Genomic DNA, 17,091 nt, shown 5'->3' on the forward strand with positions numbered 1-17,091 from the left:
CTCACACTCAGGGAAATGGGTGCGCGCTAGTGTCGAGCCTGGTGCTGCATTGTATGAAACGTGGTGAACCCTGCCTTGTAACAAATCCAAACTGACAGCAGGAAGTGAATGCTGTGCGACCACTACTTAAGCTCCCCCAACCCGCCCCCCCCTCCACCCCCACGAGCTGAACCCTGGTCATTATATAACTCCCGCTTCTGTTTTCTCTCTCTGTCTCTGTGACACACTGGGATTGTTCACTGGAGTATCAGGGATCTGGAAGTTGAGGGATTTTTTTTTTCTTCCTGTCCCTGTTTAAGCCTCCTCTCGTCTCTGCTGAGTTGTCCAGCCCTTCTCCTCTTTCAGTTTGTTCCAGTCATTCCTGGCAAAGGAGACTTGTATATGCATGAAGTGAAGTGTTTGCTTTGCTCCTGTTCACCTCGACACATCTGTTTACACTCTTCATATGCTGTTACACACACACACACACACACACACACACACACACACACACACACACACACACACACACACACACACACACACACACACACACACACACACATGCAGGCACTACTTTCATCCATCCATCCATTATCTATACACACTAGTTTCAGCAGTGCTCAATTGCCATAGCAACAAGAATTGGCAAGTACCCCAAATATCTGTGTCGCTGGTCGTTCACAAATATCTTCAGTAGCTACAAATATGTTGAGGATTTTGTTCTTACAAATAACACAGGGCTGTGTTTGTGTGAGTGTGTGTGCACCATTACCAGAGCAAATTAATGCACAATAAACACCTATATGTGTCTTCTCTTGTCGAAGCCCAGCCTATCAGGGCTGCTTGTTGGTTCAGTGACTTGCACCTCAATGCAGAGGATCTTAATGTACAATAAATCAGGAATCCATAGCACAAAGGCTGAAATACCAAGAAAGCGTATAGCTTTAGAGGGACAATACTTGATTTACTGCTATGATATTTCCTGTATTTGCTTAAAGGAGACACGCTTTAAAAAAAATGGAGATCCCTGCCCTTTTTTTTAATTTTTCCAATACCCCACAGCTACAGCCAATAAAATAATCGCTGATAAGAAAGATACGGTGCGCTCTATATTTATAATGTGTGCTTGCCGGTGCGTCTCTCTCTCATCAGCCAATCTCCATCCATCTCCTCTCGCCGCATCAGCTGCCGCGACGAGGCTGCCGTGCACGTCACACACACTTCTCTTTTTTTCCTCTCCCTTCTCCCTTTTCCTCACCTTCCCCTTCTCGTTCTTTTTTCCTGTCCCCTCGTTCCAGCAGAGCATCTCTGTGCAGCTCTGCCTCTCTCCCCGCCGCCCACTCCTCCCCGAGCACTGATCCGAGCGGCCGCTCTGCCAAAGCCTCATCATAGCTGCGCTCTTCGGGCTGTTCCTTCACGGAGAGGAGAACCGGGGACATTTTGGACCACATTGCTATAACCCCCCCTCCCCATCCACCCACTAACCGACCCCGATCACCATGGCGAGCACGGAGGATAAAGCCACCAAAACGGAGAACGTGTCCACTTGGAAGGACTCCATCTACAACCCGCGGACCGGGGAGGTGCTGGGACGCACGGCCAGCAGCTGGGGTAAGAGCCCTGTTACGCCTGATTTATGGTTCCGCGTTAAATCGACGCAGAGGCTACGGCGTAGGGTACGGGTACGGCCGCCTACCCTACGCCGTAGGCTCTGCGTTGGTGTAACGCGGGACCATAAATCACACCTTACGCACCCACACGATCCCTGGATGTGGAACATCCACGGAGCTCCCGCACCCCGGCGTCCTCCTCTTTTATCCCCGCAATCTGTGAAGCCTCCGTGGTATTGTTGGTCGTGACTGCATAATACAAATAATATATTTATACATATATATTTATCCCCTCAATGTGTGAATCCTTCGTGGTATTGTTTGTCGTGACTGCATAATAAAAAATAATATATGTATACATATATATATATATATATATATATATATATATATATATATATATATATATATATATATATATATATATATATATATATATATATATATATATATATATATATATATATATATATATATATATATATATATATATAATATAATATATATAATATGAGAGAAAGCTGAGAAGCCATTATAGGCCTACATAATGGTGTAAGGAGAAGCCTGCACCAAGACGCTCAATAGATTGATGATGCTTGCAAAGGTGTGCCCCGCTCTCCTCTTGCTGCAGAGAATGAATTAACCAATCATGATGGACAATCATGACAACTGATTTTTTTTTTCCTCCTTTTTTTCCATTGGCCTCATCTGCATTGATAGGGTTATTAGGTAATTAGATTTGCAGAGCAGACCCCAGCTGATACAGCTCCTAGTTACCTAATCATGACTAAGGAGGGTCTCCTGATCAGGCCTCTGCGTTTTATGCAACGGGTTTTTTGCCAGTGCAGTGAGGTGGAGGCATGCACGCCATCGGCACTCCTGCACCCCGGCGAGGCTCGCGCAGGCTCTCGGCCCGCCTGGGCCCCTTGTGCTGCTGTGCAGCAGGATGCTCCATTGCAGTTGCATGGCCGCCCACATTAGCATGCCTGTCAAGGTCAAATGGGATTCCCTCTCTGTTCTTTCTCTTTTTCACGCACTAGTCAGGTGCATTGTGGGATACTGTTGGAGAGGATTTAGAGGAAAGAGGGGGGAAGGAGGGGGGTGTACAGCAGGAGACTGAGGGGGTCCATCCCTTCTTTTTTTTTTTGGCAACTTAGAGGGCATCGGTGCCGTGCATGCTGGATGGTGGTGAACCATTTTGAGTCTGATAAATTCCTTAAATGCAGCTTTCTTTCCCCCGCTGCGGATGAACGAGGAGGCAGATGCTCTGAGCGCAGCAGTAAAATCACTGAATCCTGTCTGATTCCAGCATTTTGGGTCTCTTGGGGATAACTGCCTCCTGTTACTTAGCAGTGCATAGCATTTCCTCTTTCATTTGTCCAAAATGGTTTCTCTCAAAAGACAAAACTCACTCAGATCACAGAGGACTTTGATTTCTTTTTTGATTTTGAAGATGAGATCATTAAATACTGGTTAATGTTCATGGCTCCTCTCTGTCTCCTTCCTTCTTTCCCCTGTAACCTGCTTCAGCCCTCATCCTGCTCTTCTACCTGGTGTTCTACTGCTTCCTGGCTGGTATGTTCGCCCTGACCATGTGGGTAATGCTGCTCACTCTTGATGACTACGTGCCCCGGTACCGAGACCGCGTTCCCAATCCAGGTTAGTGACTCTCAGAGTTCTGATATATGGAAGTGATGAGAGCCTGTAAATGGCAGGATTTCTCTTTCATCCATTTATTATTCATACTCACGCCAATTGGATGCAGTCACAATAAAGAGCTCTAACCTCTTTCTGCATCGATCTGTTTGGAAGCGTCTGCCTCTGTGTAGGAGCAGCGGCGCTAAATGTTTTCTCTGCAGCTGTAATCCAAGACGGACTCTGATGCGTGTGCATCGGCTTCTGTTGTGGCGATTATTTGGTCCCTCATTTGTCCTGACTTGATGTCTTTGTCACAGGATTGGTGATTCGTCCAAACTCACTGGATATCTCGTACAACAAATCTGACCCACAGAAGTATGTGCAGTACGTCCAACACCTGGAGTCATTCCTTCAAAGTAAGAGTACTTCACTTTAGTAGCCTAACAAATGAGATTTGTCTCTGATGCATTAAATGCCTCTCTCCCTCATACAGATCTATTTTTCCATGAACGGATGCCGTGTATTTTAAACGCTGTATATCTTTGTGGGTATCTGTCTCTCTCAGGATATAACGACTCAGAGCAGGAGGATAATATAGATTGCATTCCAGGACAGTACTACATGCAGGATGATGGGGAGGCCGATGCAAAGAAGGCCTGTCCCTTCAAGAGGGCCTCCCTGAGTCTCTGCTCCGGCCTCTCTGACTCCAGCTTTGGATATCAAGAGGGAAAACCCTGCGTGCTTCTCAAAATGAACCGGGTAACACCCACTTTTCCAAACACATTCAGGCACAATTTAGACTTTTTTTTTTTTAGAAACTTAAAACAGCTTTTTACATACATAGAAATATTATAATCTTCTCTAAATAAATGATTGATTCATTTGTAATGTTGGATTTACGCGTGTCACCAGCCCTGTCTCTCTCACCTCTTAGATCATTGGTCTGAAGCCAAACGGGGACCCCTATATCAACTGCACAGTAAAAGTAAAAACAAAAAATTACCACATTTCACAAGTGCCTTTGCCTGTATACGTATTTCTGTCTTTTGGTTTCCTTCATAAAGACACTGATAACCATCACGGTTTTGATGTTTCCTTTCTGTTGATCTTTCTTCCATTTTTTTTCCTTCTTTATGTGTGTTTTGTGTCTCATATCTTTCTGCATGCTGTCACTGACGTCTTTAGGGTAAGATGAATATGTAAATAAGGCCAGTAGGAGTGTTAAGACATTTCTCTTGTGTTCCAGGTCATCGTGCCGGTGCCTCTAAACCCATTCCACTGACACGTTAGGCTTTATTAAGTGCCATTATATTGCTGAAAATGTGACTTTCTCATAATCACCGCATCTATTTCAATCTCCACTAACTGCTGCGGTTTGATGTCTTTTCTTTTTTATTATGTCCTGTCTCATGTCGTCGTGGAAACATGTCCCATTTGCTATCAATTCAACATGACACTAAATCATTTCATATGAAGTGTACACTAACACGCGTTGTTGTTATTTGGTTGTTTCTTTTGCAGAGAGACAGCCCGGTGGAAATGCACTATTTTCCTGGTGAGGGGCGCTTTGATAAGATGTATTTCCCCTACTACGGAAAGAAAGCCCACGTGAGTATTTGTCCTGGATCAGATTGTGTCCACACACGTGAAGATGTAAGCAGTACTCGAGTTGAGGGGGGATGAGGGGGGATGGCATCCCCCCTGAAATAAAAACGGTCCAAATCATCCCCCCTGTAAAACTGTCATCCCTCCTTTCCATCTCTTATGTCATTTCATCAATGAATGTGGTTTTACTGCTATTTCAACATTTAGAGTCATCACCAGAAAAATAACTGATTTGACAATTTTCACCTGTTTCAAGTAAATTTCCACTTGAAATAAGTAGGAAAAATCTGCCAATGGGACAAGATTTATCTTCTCATTACAAGCAAAAAAATCTTGTTCCACTGGGAGATTTTTCTACTTATTTTAAGTGAAAATCTACTTGAAACAGGTGAAAATTGTTGTTTTTTTCCAGTGATGAGTCTTGTTTTAAGTGCAATGAGATTTTTTTTACTAAAATGAGACATTTTAACTAGAAATAAGACAAATATTCTTGTTAAGATTTTCAGTTTTTGCAGTGATCCATTTTACTTATCCTGTGAAGGACAGAGTCATATTGATAAGTTCAGAAAACTGTTTTTATTTTTGTGTTTTGATGCATTTGATGTAAGCCCAGTGGATATTTAAAGCTTACAGAAGGCTGCATTTAACTGCTGCTATGTCATTCCTGCAGTATTTCTGCAGGTGTTTTGGTCACTGCTATTATTTGTAATATATTATATTATTTGTAATCAGCACAAATTATCTGTCCCCATTTGATAAAATCCACCATCCCCCCTGATTTTTTTTTTACAACTTGAGTACTGGATGTAAGTGACAGGAAGCTGCTGCCCCCCTGATGCAGGTGAGGTACGTGCAGCCCCTGGTGGCCGTGAAGCTGCTGCTCTCCAAGGAGGACTACAACAAGGAGCTGGCCGTGGAGTGCAGGGTGGAGGGCACCAACCTCCGCAACAACGACGAGCGGGACAAGTTCCTGGGCCGCGTCACCTTCAGGATCAAGGTCGTGGAATAAAAGCGAACGCAGTTTGTAAAAAAGGAAATCGAATGAGGATGCCCACACATGCCAAGGATTCATGTTCAAAAGTTCTTAAAGGAAGAAAGTGTCAAATAGGTCACCAAGGCAGCATTTTCCGATGCGCCGACACGAGCAGGCTGCCGATGGGAGAGCCTGTCACATGTTGCTCTGGTGACATTTCTGACCCTTCTTTCCATCATGAATCCTTGCTGACCTCTTCAAAGATCCCCTGAACAAAACACAGGCGCTGGTCCTGACCCCCGTTCATCCACCTTTTTGTGTTCACCGACTGCACTGGTCCATTTATTTACTTCATTAGCATTTCCTTTTTCTAGTATTGGTGTGATTTGATACTTTATAGCCATTCCAGCCGAGCTGTTTGGAGGTGTTGTGTACAACTGCTGATAGTTCCTATTTTTATGTTTTTGTAATGTTCCTGCTGTTAGGACGAGTGTGTATCGTTTTTCCTTTCTTATACTGTTGGAGGGGGCAGTATTATTACTGGGGTTGCGGGGATTTTTATCTTGCTGTATAGTAGAAACAGAGAAAGTAGAAACATTTCCGAAACAGTATTCACATCTCTCATTGCACAAAGACTTCATAGGAACGTACTTTGATAATCAAGTATAGCCACTGTTATCCCTGTATATGAGATGCCAACTACAAAGTCCCTTTCAGCTATAAATACATTGTGATCCTTACCATATTTAGGGAATTATAGATAGATCTACGTGCTGCGGCCCACGGAGCTGCAGCCCAGTCTTGTGCTGTCTGTCTGTCCGTCTGCATGTCCGTCTGTCCGTCCGTCCGTCTGCCCGTCTTCCTGTTTACACACCTTCTCCACTGCAATAGCCCTCCAGGACTGGATGCGTTGTCTGGCTCCACCTTGCCAGGAGCAGTGCTGCGTTATCGCTCTCAGGAGGCGCAAGCGCAGGATCTGCTTTCACGGCGGAGAGGCACTGGAGAAGCGTTGCAAAAAAGAAAAAAGTTCTCTGTAACTATGTACTGTATATCTTTATGTAATATGTATATCTAACTGGGTCTCAAAGATTGTTTGTTAGTTTACTCTCTTCTTCAGCCTGTTTATCTGATTGTCTGCCAATCTATTACTCTTCAATGTATATATATATATATATAAACACTATCTACCATATTTACTTAATTCACACTGTATTTTTGTCACAAAACACAATGTCTGTGCACTGTAAAGAAATAATTTAAGCAAAGATTTACAGGAAATTATCTTATTCAAAGCTATGTTTACACAGTCTTAAAAGGAGCCCACATTTCAAGGAACAACTTGTAACATCTCCTCGGGGTGCCTTAAGACTTAATGAAATAAAATGTGGAATAAAAGTGATTTTGAAAAAAAAAAAGCATATATTTTCTGCAGTTTTTGTTTAAAATCGACTCATAATATAACGAAAAAAGATGTCTCAATGGACTCTGCGGGAAGATCGCTCTCGTGGCTGATAAAATAAATATTGGTACAGAGTTTTCTTTTTTACAGTTTCACCAGTGAACATGTTTAGGCCCAATCCCAATTCTCCTTCACTCGCCCTTCTTTTCTCCACTCGCACTTCTTTTCTTCCCTAAGCCCTAAAAAAGAAGGGGGAGATTTTAGGGCACTTGAGATCTAGGGCACTTGGCCCAGGTGCCTGTCCCAATTCTCCCCCTACCCCTCGTTTTCATCCCTTCCCTGATCAGGAAGCTGAGAGCCAAAAGCTGTTTTAATTTCAGCTGTAGCGCTGTTAATATGGCACTTTATTAAGTTTTAATATTTTTTCAGGTATAATGGTAACCTTAAGATCCCCAACCGGGGCTCAGTTTATCCAAATAACGCCTGTTAAGAAATTTGACCCGATGTTTTCGGAGATGAGAAGAGCCGCCGGCCCCGGGGAGCAGCCTCAGCTCACAGCCCGAGAAGAGACGTTTCCGCCGGGTCAGGCTGCTGCGTCAGCCCCGGGAGAGAAACTCTCTCTGGGACGCAGCTCTGTTGAGAATCACGCCGGCTGAAATAAATCATTTAGGAATATGTTGGTTTAATAGATGAAATCTAACAGTTGTAGCTACGCCTGTTAAGAAATTTGCTCCGAAATTTAGAGATTTCTGTCTGCCGGGTCCGGAGCTTGGGTCCGCGTTAAATCGACGCAGAGCCTACGGCGTAGGTTGCGTAACCTCCGCCGTAGGCTCTGCGTTGGTGTAACGCGGAACCATAAATCCCTTTATTCTGGCGTGATCTTCCGCAACTTTATCTGAAAGTGTGTAAATTACCCAGATAACAGCTGGATTACTTTGTGGTTTCTGAAGACTATTATATCAGAAACATCCAAAACAAATCTGACGAGTCACAGGATTATTTCTCTCTATTTCTCTGAGACCAGTCTGCCTGTTTGCCTTCGGTCGGCGAGTCAAATCGACGCAGAGCCTCTTTTTTTCATACCCCCTCGCTCGCCAAGTCAGCATCTGAAATCCCTCGATTTGAAGGGGCTATTCTCAGCCCCTAGCCCTCGTTATGCCCCCTCCCCCTAGGTGAAAAGAGGAATTGGGACACCACTACCTTCACGGGAACGCGCAAAATTTAGGGTTAGGGAAGAAAAGGAGGGCGAGGGGGAGTATTGGGACGCACCCTTTCTCATCCTCCTGGGATCCCGGGCCTGCGGCCACTAAGGGGAGCCAGAATCACGACCCCGCTCCTCTAACCGAGCTGGAGATGACCTAGGTCTGACTGTCACCTGTAAACACGGAGGAAACCGAGGCACAGACTAGCTGGGATGTCCCAGTCAAAATGTTGGTTTATCACCCTGAATAATCTGCTTCAGAGAGCATTGAGCTTGGTTTAAGATCCCTCTGAGGCTTTCTGCAGGTTCACAGCCTGATACTTGTCTGAAGGATTGGACCTGGATCTACAATTAAGTCCCAAACTACTGGATTGGACGCAGGACCCTGAAACATCAGGCTGCCGGGTCCAACTTCCCAGCATCTCCATCTGTCCCTCAGGGCCAACAGCAGGTCCAGCTAAATGTGAGATAATCTCTCTGGGTTTATCTGGAGCAAGAATCCACCTTAATGTCTTCTAAGCTCTTACTGTCCTTGGGTTCGACTGCTCCAAACAGACGAAGAAACATGTTGAAACACTACCAGAGTAGAGGTCTCTTTTTTCCCCTTCTTCTTTTTATAAATACAATGTTCTCATGCATGCTGTGAGTAGGATGCCAAGGGTTCATTTCCAGCGCCCGTGGGCAAAAAGGCACATTTTAGGATTATCTTTAAATAGCATCCATGCTTCCGTCATCCCACACACATGCTGCATGTGACATGCACAAAGCACCAGAAATGGAAATAGCTCGCTGCAGCTCCTCATCCTGCGCTTGGCAGCGTTGTCGAAGGCGGTTTAGGCGAAGATGGCAAAAGGGTAATACTAGTTATCACCTTATCAGCTAAAGAACCGAACCCGGCCTCCAGCTCAGCCTGGCGGTAGTCAGCATCCTGGGAGGGATTAATGCAACTGATATTTTTAGGTTTTACTCCAGAGTCCTCGGCAGGGCCGTCTCTCTGGTTAAATATAGCCCCGGAACATGCGTAAATACGAGCTGGTTTGGAGGGGGGGGTTAACACTGGAACAAATGACAAACACATGAAAGACAGAGAGACAGATTTTAAAAGACATATATTTTAATTTATTCAAATGATTCAAGATTCAATGACATTTCTGAGTTACAGATGACATTTCTATTGCTTTCCCTCTCCGTTATATTAACAAGTATATGATCATACATATATTTCGTGTAAACATTACCTGTAAAAACTCAATTCTGCACAAGATCTGTTATTTTTACAATCTTTAGCAAATAAATACCCTGAGTAAACAAGAATAACAAGGATTTTCTTCCAACTATCCAGAGTCTCTAGATTCAGCTTAATCACAAAAACTGTGGGCTTTATTTTCTTTTTTCTTTTTTTATAAGCATCTGGCTAATTTGAGTTATTCACTCTCATTTCAACCTAAAAAAAAACAACAAAAAGAGCCCTGAATGATCAGTTTCAGGGCCATGGACAGAGAATTCCTGGTACAGGAATTTGTTGCCCAACTCCTCTAAATGTTCCTCCATCTCATGCAGCGGCGAGCTGCTGCTTCTGCGCTCATCTGCCCCCCACCATCCCCGGGCTTGAGTTTCCTTCCTCTCCCTCGCTCCCTTGGAGCCTCAAAAGCAGCAACCGCAAGTGGACTCAGCGTGGAGGTCTTCAGCATTCTTCTTTTTCCTTAAATAATCCTAGATTCACAACATCTTTCCCTTTCTCTGTGCATAAATATAGATACATTTCTTTTATGTACAATACATACAATTCCTTTTTATAGGTTTATAAAACTAACATGTCAGCCAGATGGATGGCCACCTGCGTGTAAATGCTGTGATCAGTCGTAATTGTGAGGTTTGGGATCACAACATATCGTCAAAAGCTACAAATGTCTCTTCAAAATGTGGCTGAAAAGCACTTTTGCAGAAAGAGTGTTGCCGTGTGAGGCGTCTACAAGTGGCATGAAGGAGCTACAGAATGATACGCTTTACGTGAACAAATGTTTCAAGGTCTTGAGGACCATTTAGATTATTAAACTTGAGTTTTGTTTTTTGTTTTTTCCAACACTTCTTCATCAAGTAATCCTGTAAATACTCGTATAACATGAAGTAAATGTTTATATCCCAGAAACTCTAACGCTGGGCTCACTAGTGAAAAACTCTTTTTTTTGGTCTGCGTGGTTGCAAATCTACAAAATAAGATATAAATGTCTTGAGGAGAAGATATAAACCAGGAAGGATGTGTAAAAAACACATCATCGCATCTTTTGTATTTGACCAAACTTTGCTTCACGAACATCCTTACAAGGGCCTGGATGCCTTTCTCAACAAAGATGCTGTCCTTGCCTCCCATAAGACATAATCCTTTTTTAATATACAGTATATACCAATGTTACTGTGCACGAGACTGAGAAAACAAATTACTGAGCATGATCAGGTATCAGATGGCCCAAAGTGCCCGCTCACAGCAGTGTACATGTGCCAGACTTCTTCTCATCATCGCCGCCTCCTCCGCCCTCTTTCCTGTTGGGATCATTGAGCTCCTCAAACAGTCCGGTCTCAATCATCTCCTGCTGCCAGGGGATGGGCACGGCGCCTGTGCTGAACTCCTTGAAGAATTTATCGTCCTTGGCGTCGAACTCGATGCCTTTGATCTCGGAGAACTCTGCGATGTCGCCGGTGTCTCTGGCGTACACGACGTTGGGTTTGGGCACCCAGGGAGGGTCCACCAGCCCCGCCTCCAGGCGGGGAAAGTTGATGGCCTTAAACCACTCGTGCTTCCTTGGGTCTTCCATGTCGTTCCTGCAGGAAAACATAATTCAGCATCAGAGATTCAAAAACGTAACAAAGGTCACGCGACACCAGCAAGCATTTGAAAGTGATGAACTCCTCAGAGGGGGAGGCAGAGCTGAAACCATGCTTAAGATTCATAAAAACTGTTCAAATATGCATCAAATGCATAAATAAAAATACATTGTAATGCAAGAACATGCACAGACAAACGTACTTCATGCCCAGACGCTCCTCTATTTTCTTCTTGAGGAACTGCTGGATGATGTCTTTGGTGGGAGCATCGAAGCACTTGTGCTCCCACTTTGGCTCCTCGTTCTGAATACGGCGCTGCACCTCCTCCTTCTCTACCTTCTCCTTTTTGCTCTCGGGGCCCTTAAATGGCGTGTAGCCGGCCACCATCTCGTAGATACTGCAGCCCAGGGCCCACCAGTCCACCGACGTCCGGTAGGGTGTTTTGGTCAGTAACTCGGGAGCCATGTATGCTCCTGTACCGGCCTGAACAGCACAGAAACAGGGCGGGGGGAGCGGAAAAAACATTAGCAGCAAGACAGAGCAAAGCAAAAAAGGGCATCGATGTTGAGCATGTGCAAGTGTGCATCTTCTCAGTGTAATTTTCCACTTTCTTACTGAACTTTCCCTTCACAATTACCCCATCTCTTCCCCCTGTTCCTGGATTGACCCCACCTGCAGCCTCTAACCTGGAGTTTAATCCTAATGCTAAGCCTACGGCCTGTCAGGAGTTGTCTGTCTCTGCACATTGACACAGTCGTGTCTTATATAAGCTCTGGCCATTTATGGATGCCTCGGTCACCAGCAGAAATAAAGCCAGACATGCAGCTGCTAATGTCCAACTTGACACAAATGTGCTGCAAAGATGGATCGGGCTGACAGCTTTGGGTTTGCTACTGCAGGTGTGCCATGAGGAAACTGGGATGCAGTGCACTCTCAAGGTGACGTGTGATGTCTACCAACGCTTTGCAGTAATAGTTGTATCAGTGTGTGGAGCAGTCCGTAGTCAAATAAAACAAAGACATGGAGCTTTGGTATTTGACCGCCATAAAGTCTCACCTGCATCAGCTTTCATACCGGCAGAAAATATGCCCCCCACTTTGCAACAGAGATTCACAACAGAGCCCAGCATGGATATACATTAAGAGTTTCAAAGATTATATCTGATATCTGATCATTCAGGCCACAAGTTTAGCATTAAAATCAGTTTGACTCCAGTTCATTTAAGCAAATCACCAGTGGACATTTCATTCCTGATGAAGTTACAGTGTTTGCAAACTTTATTTTCCTAACATCTTGAGTGTAAGTTTTACCTGGGTTTGTCGATCTAATCAGGGACAGACTTGTGTAATGCCCAATAAGAGGATTACGGGAGCAAAGCCAGGCTTGCCTCCAGGAGGTTAGCCCAGTCACTTTGGCTGGCCGAGGAGCATCGGAGTGATGGATAATGAGCTTACTGGACTTGCAGAGAGCTGAGAGCTTACTCTTTGCTCCTGCAAGGAAGTCCTAAAGGAACCCTGTTGCAAGATCCTTCATATTTTCTCTTTCTTTAGCCATATCCTGGCACAGGACACAGTGCAATACTATTGTAATTATTATGAGACACAACCCGATAGGAAATAAAACACCAAATCATTACTAGACTGTTTAAATTCTGCAGATTTTGATCCAAACATGACAATTTTACACTTTACTGAAGCTTTTCTTTTCTTTTTTTCATTTGCAAAGCATGTTTGGTTGATTTGAAAGGCTGTTCTTTCCAACTTTCTGGTCTAATATTTGTGAGTTTGTGCTGCTTGTGTGACAGCAGGGTATCTGGGTCCTGTTTTCTTGTCCAGGAAAAGAACAAGAAACAACGACACTTCTGGGAAGAAAATCCAACACAGCAGCAAGTGACACAAGATAACAAAATAATACATCTCTGCAGTCAAGCTTCTCAGGGACTGATGGTTACAGGAAGTGACGGCTGCTCAGGGAGGCGTTGGCCCTCTGAGGTCTGTAACCCATCCTCAGTATACAATGGAGCCTATAAATGGCCGAGCTCAAATCTGACTGCTAAAGGATCAAATGAGTTATATAATGGACTCAGAGATTCTCATTGCAAAGATCTTTAAACAAACCAGTAATCCCTGTCCGGATTTAAGTTGAAAACCCTTCCAGCGAGGGTGACATCGTGCCCATAACCTGAAATCGGCTCAACCTTGTCACCCAACAACCAGTGATTCCAGTTTATTTGTTCTGTTTGAATGTGTGAGAAGGGGGAGGCGTGTCTGAAAATGTAAAACGTCTCCCTGCAGGTACTTCATGTGACTCCGAATATGAGATTGGCAATGAAAGCAGGTGTTTTTATAGTATCAGTGGTGTTCTTTGCCCTCACTGCTGCTACGTTTCTCTCGTGATTCCATGTACTCACCATCTGAGTGACGGTCTTCCCTGGAACAATCTCGATGGCCAGACCCAAATCTGACAGTCGACACTGGCCTTGGCTGTCCAGCAATACGTTCTCAGGCTTCATGTCACGATATATAATATCCATAGCATGCAGATGTAGGATGCCGGTGGTGATCTGCGCCGTGTAATGGATGATGCGCTTCATTTCCACGCCCTTGTCCACACCCTTGCCATCGTAGCCTATGTTGTAAATGTGGTATTTGAGGTCTCCTCCATTCATCAGGGTCATGACAAGGCACAGGTGGGTCTTGGTGTCGTAAGCGTAGGCCAAGTTGACCAGAAATAGGCTGTTGACCTTCTCCAAGATCTGCTTCTCCAACAGGGCCATCTTCTCACCTCCCTTCTTCTTCAGCCGCTTTTTACACAACTTTTTGCAAGCATACATCTGACCCGTGTTCTTAACCTGGACAGCACACACCTGGGGAGAGACAGATGGTTTGTTAAAAAAGAGTGTTTCTCTATGACAGACGTCCTCGGTGGATAAAAGCACAGCCGTCTGCTCCCAGACTGACAGAATGTTTCACTTTACTGATCAGAAAACAGAAATCTTAGCAAACATCTGTTTATTGTAAAAGCTTGACAGAGCGCCTGCATCAAGAGATCTGTGGCTTCTCCGGCAGGTTTCCACTTCCATTTTAGCACAATGGATCTAGTTAAACGGGTGTGACCGATAATTTACATCAAATAATTATAATCCAGTAGTGTTTTTTCAGACGTAAAATGGGAACAAATCAACCCTACAAATCACACAAGGTTAAATCAAAAGGTCAACCTGGCTTGACCCTTGCCAGATGTGCCCATCGTCCAGCTCACTCACTTTACCTCCAAAAATGAGCTTTTCACATTATTCCTGCTCTATGGAACGAGAAACCACATCCACATAAGGTTTGTCACTCAACGGGCCAACCGAGCTGGCCAACAATCCTCTCCAGCAAATCACTTTAACATAGTTAACACACAGCTGAACATAGATTAACTCTCTGAATACTCTGAGAAGAAAAGCCTTTTACCCGCAACAACTATTAAATATTAGCCAACTGCAGAGCAAGTGTTTTGGAGATAGATAGATATAGATAGACGTTATTTTTAGTGGCCTCTTTTAAATCAAATTAGTTTCAAACAAGTTTAAAACACACTTATTGGCACACTTACCTCTCCAAAGCCTCCTTTTCCCAGAGTTCTGAACTCGTAGAAGTATTTGTCGCTGATGGGCTGTTTCTCATACTCTTTCCACTGAAGGAATTTATCAAAGAAGGGGCTGGCCTGGTAATCTGAAAATGGTTTGCTTTTCAGAAATTCCCGTACACCGTCCTGAACCTTCCCTTTCATCACCTCGTCAAAGGTGGCATCCGTGACAGTCTTGCATTTTTCAGACGGCTCCCCGGTTAGAAAGGACAGGAAGGTCTTGGAGTCAGGTTTGCAGTACTTGTTCGTAATGTTTTGACGTGCCTTGTCTTTTGCTGCACCTTCTGACAGATCCCAGTCGTACAACTCATCCAGGAACTCAGCTGCAAGTTTAAACTCAGGGTTATTACCCAGATAATCTCTGAAAAACTTTTTCCCTATAGGCTGCCTTTCACAAAGTAATGAGAAGTCCTTTTCGATGGAGGTCCTGAGACTAGCGCATTGCTCTGGCTTGGGGAGGGACAAGCTGCGGCGCCGCTTTTTCATCTCCTTGTCATCCCCACCTTGGGCTTTCAGGTAGGCCGTGTTGGCCACCAGGTTATCCAGTCCCCCCATGTCACACATCTTGGCGGCTGTATGTGGTCTGTCTCCCCTAAGTGACTGGGTTCTTCAATGTTTGTGTCTGTGTGAGAGTGCAATCCCCTCCGAAGCCAGTGTGCAAATGAGCTCCTTCACCCAGCCTACCTGCAAACCTAAGACACACTGACACACCCAGTAATTACTCATTTAGAATTAAATACCAGGGAGGGATTTTAGCTTAAGGATCTTTGTGCGGTCTATTCAAGGATGCTGTGCACAGAAAGGGAATCGTAAGCGGGCTCTGCCGTAAGAGGCTTTGAAGCCCTCTATATCTGCTCATGATTTTCAATGGCCAAAGAGTGGGTCCTGTAGAATATGCGTTTAGGAGTGAGAGGCAGAAAAAGATCAAAAGTGACAGGAAAGAGCTCTGGACACAAGATGCAATTAAAAAAGCAAGCAAGAGTTGTTTTGTTTGTTTGTTTTTAAGTTACTAAACTTTCTGCTGACAAAATAGAGCAAAGCAAGAATGACTGAAATAGGATTTAAATGGCAATATTCTTATTCAAGCTAAGACCAAGATTTTATTGTAAGTGAAATAGTGCAATTGTGTCAGTGAAAGTATGACACAATGTTCCCCCTCCCCCCGAGTTTGCTCTTAATCTGTCTGCTTCTTTTGCTCCCTTCATGCTGTCATTCTCATTATCTTCCTATTTATCAATGGTTTACTTTCATAAACTAGTGTACATATATTTCTAAAAAGCTAAACATTTTTGCTTTTTTCTCTCAGCATCTTTAAAATCACCTTTGAATGCAGTAGATAATCCTGATTAAGATAATAATTGTGCATCACTAGGGATTTGGAAATTATTTTATTTGGACAAATTATTTTCAGAATTTTGTAATTTTCAACATCTAACCAAAACTCATAAACATGAGCTGATTTACTAGAGAGAAATAAAGAAAGAAAAAACAAACAAACAATGTATAATTTTGTGTCATGTCATCTGTATTTTGGATTCTGAAAGGGAATATAAGCTCGATTAGCTTTTGCAGTGTTCAATTGCTAAAAAAGAAAAATGTGCAGTACTGAAATTACAAAAACTATGCTGTTTTTTTTATATCAGAAAACATTTCTGCACTTTTCAGTCACTGAGCAACAAATAATATGAACTTTGTAAAGTTCACACATGCAAAATCCAAACTCTTCCTATGTTTGTTGCACCGAGTCAAGAGTCAGCACAAAAACAGGATTAATCGAATGTGACACCACTTGTTAATCAGAGGTAGATCAGTAGTAAGACTTCAGTCATGTAACACATTCAGGTTAAACTTGGGTCTGGTGATACATTTGATACTACACACAAAAGAGAGGAACGTCAATAGACTCATGATTCTGGTGTCTTTCCAAATTTATCAACTGGCATACTGGACAGTACTAACTGCACAGCTCTCCTGTCACAAGCAGCTATCAGGTTGCAGAAATGGCCTGTGCTTATATAAATTGCTTTTAGGTCTTATTTCAGGTCCTCAAATGTGGTGTTCAGCGTCTTGCCTGAGGACACTTCAGCAGGTAGAAAAGCTGGGGATTGAACCACTGACCTTTTGGCTGCAGGAAAACCCTTCTATCTACCTACACACACAAAACCATTACGGACGGCCCATACACGTGACGTACAGTATGAACTACATATATCACATGAATTTGAAT

At 43.7% G+C, this 17,091-nt stretch overlaps 2 protein-coding genes across 2 annotated transcripts; one reads left to right on the forward strand and one right to left on the reverse strand.

Moving 5' to 3' along the window:
* Positions 1 to 1,191: 1,191 nt before the first annotated feature.
* atp1b3a (ATPase Na+/K+ transporting subunit beta 3a) lies at positions 1,192 to 7,217 on the forward strand. The gene is made up of 7 exons (XM_061732601.1): positions 1,192 to 1,593; positions 3,123 to 3,251; positions 3,548 to 3,646; positions 3,796 to 3,989; positions 4,165 to 4,215; positions 4,752 to 4,838; positions 5,677 to 7,217. Exons 1-7 carry the CDS (start codon positions 1,482 to 1,484, stop codon positions 5,842 to 5,844), a joined length of 840 nt encoding a protein of 279 aa, XP_061588585.1. The 5' UTR covers positions 1,192 to 1,481; the 3' UTR covers positions 5,845 to 7,217.
* A 2,574-nt stretch (positions 7,218 to 9,791) lies between these two features.
* On the reverse strand, positions 9,792 to 15,556 carry grk7a (G protein-coupled receptor kinase 7a). The gene is made up of 4 exons (XM_061732600.1): positions 14,832 to 15,556; positions 13,642 to 14,097; positions 11,434 to 11,714; positions 9,792 to 11,228 (listed from the first exon to the last, which is right to left on the reverse strand). Exons 1-4 carry the CDS (start codon positions 15,426 to 15,428, stop codon positions 10,889 to 10,891), a joined length of 1,674 nt encoding a protein of 557 aa, XP_061588584.1. The 5' UTR covers positions 15,429 to 15,556; the 3' UTR covers positions 9,792 to 10,888.
* Between the last annotated feature and the right edge of the window lie 1,535 nt (positions 15,557 to 17,091).

Source organism: Cololabis saira, chromosome 10, assembly GCF_033807715.1.
Source record: "Cololabis saira isolate AMF1-May2022 chromosome 10, fColSai1.1, whole genome shotgun sequence".
In the NCBI taxonomy this organism is placed as follows: Eukaryota; Metazoa; Chordata; class Actinopteri; order Beloniformes; family Belonidae; genus Cololabis; species Cololabis saira.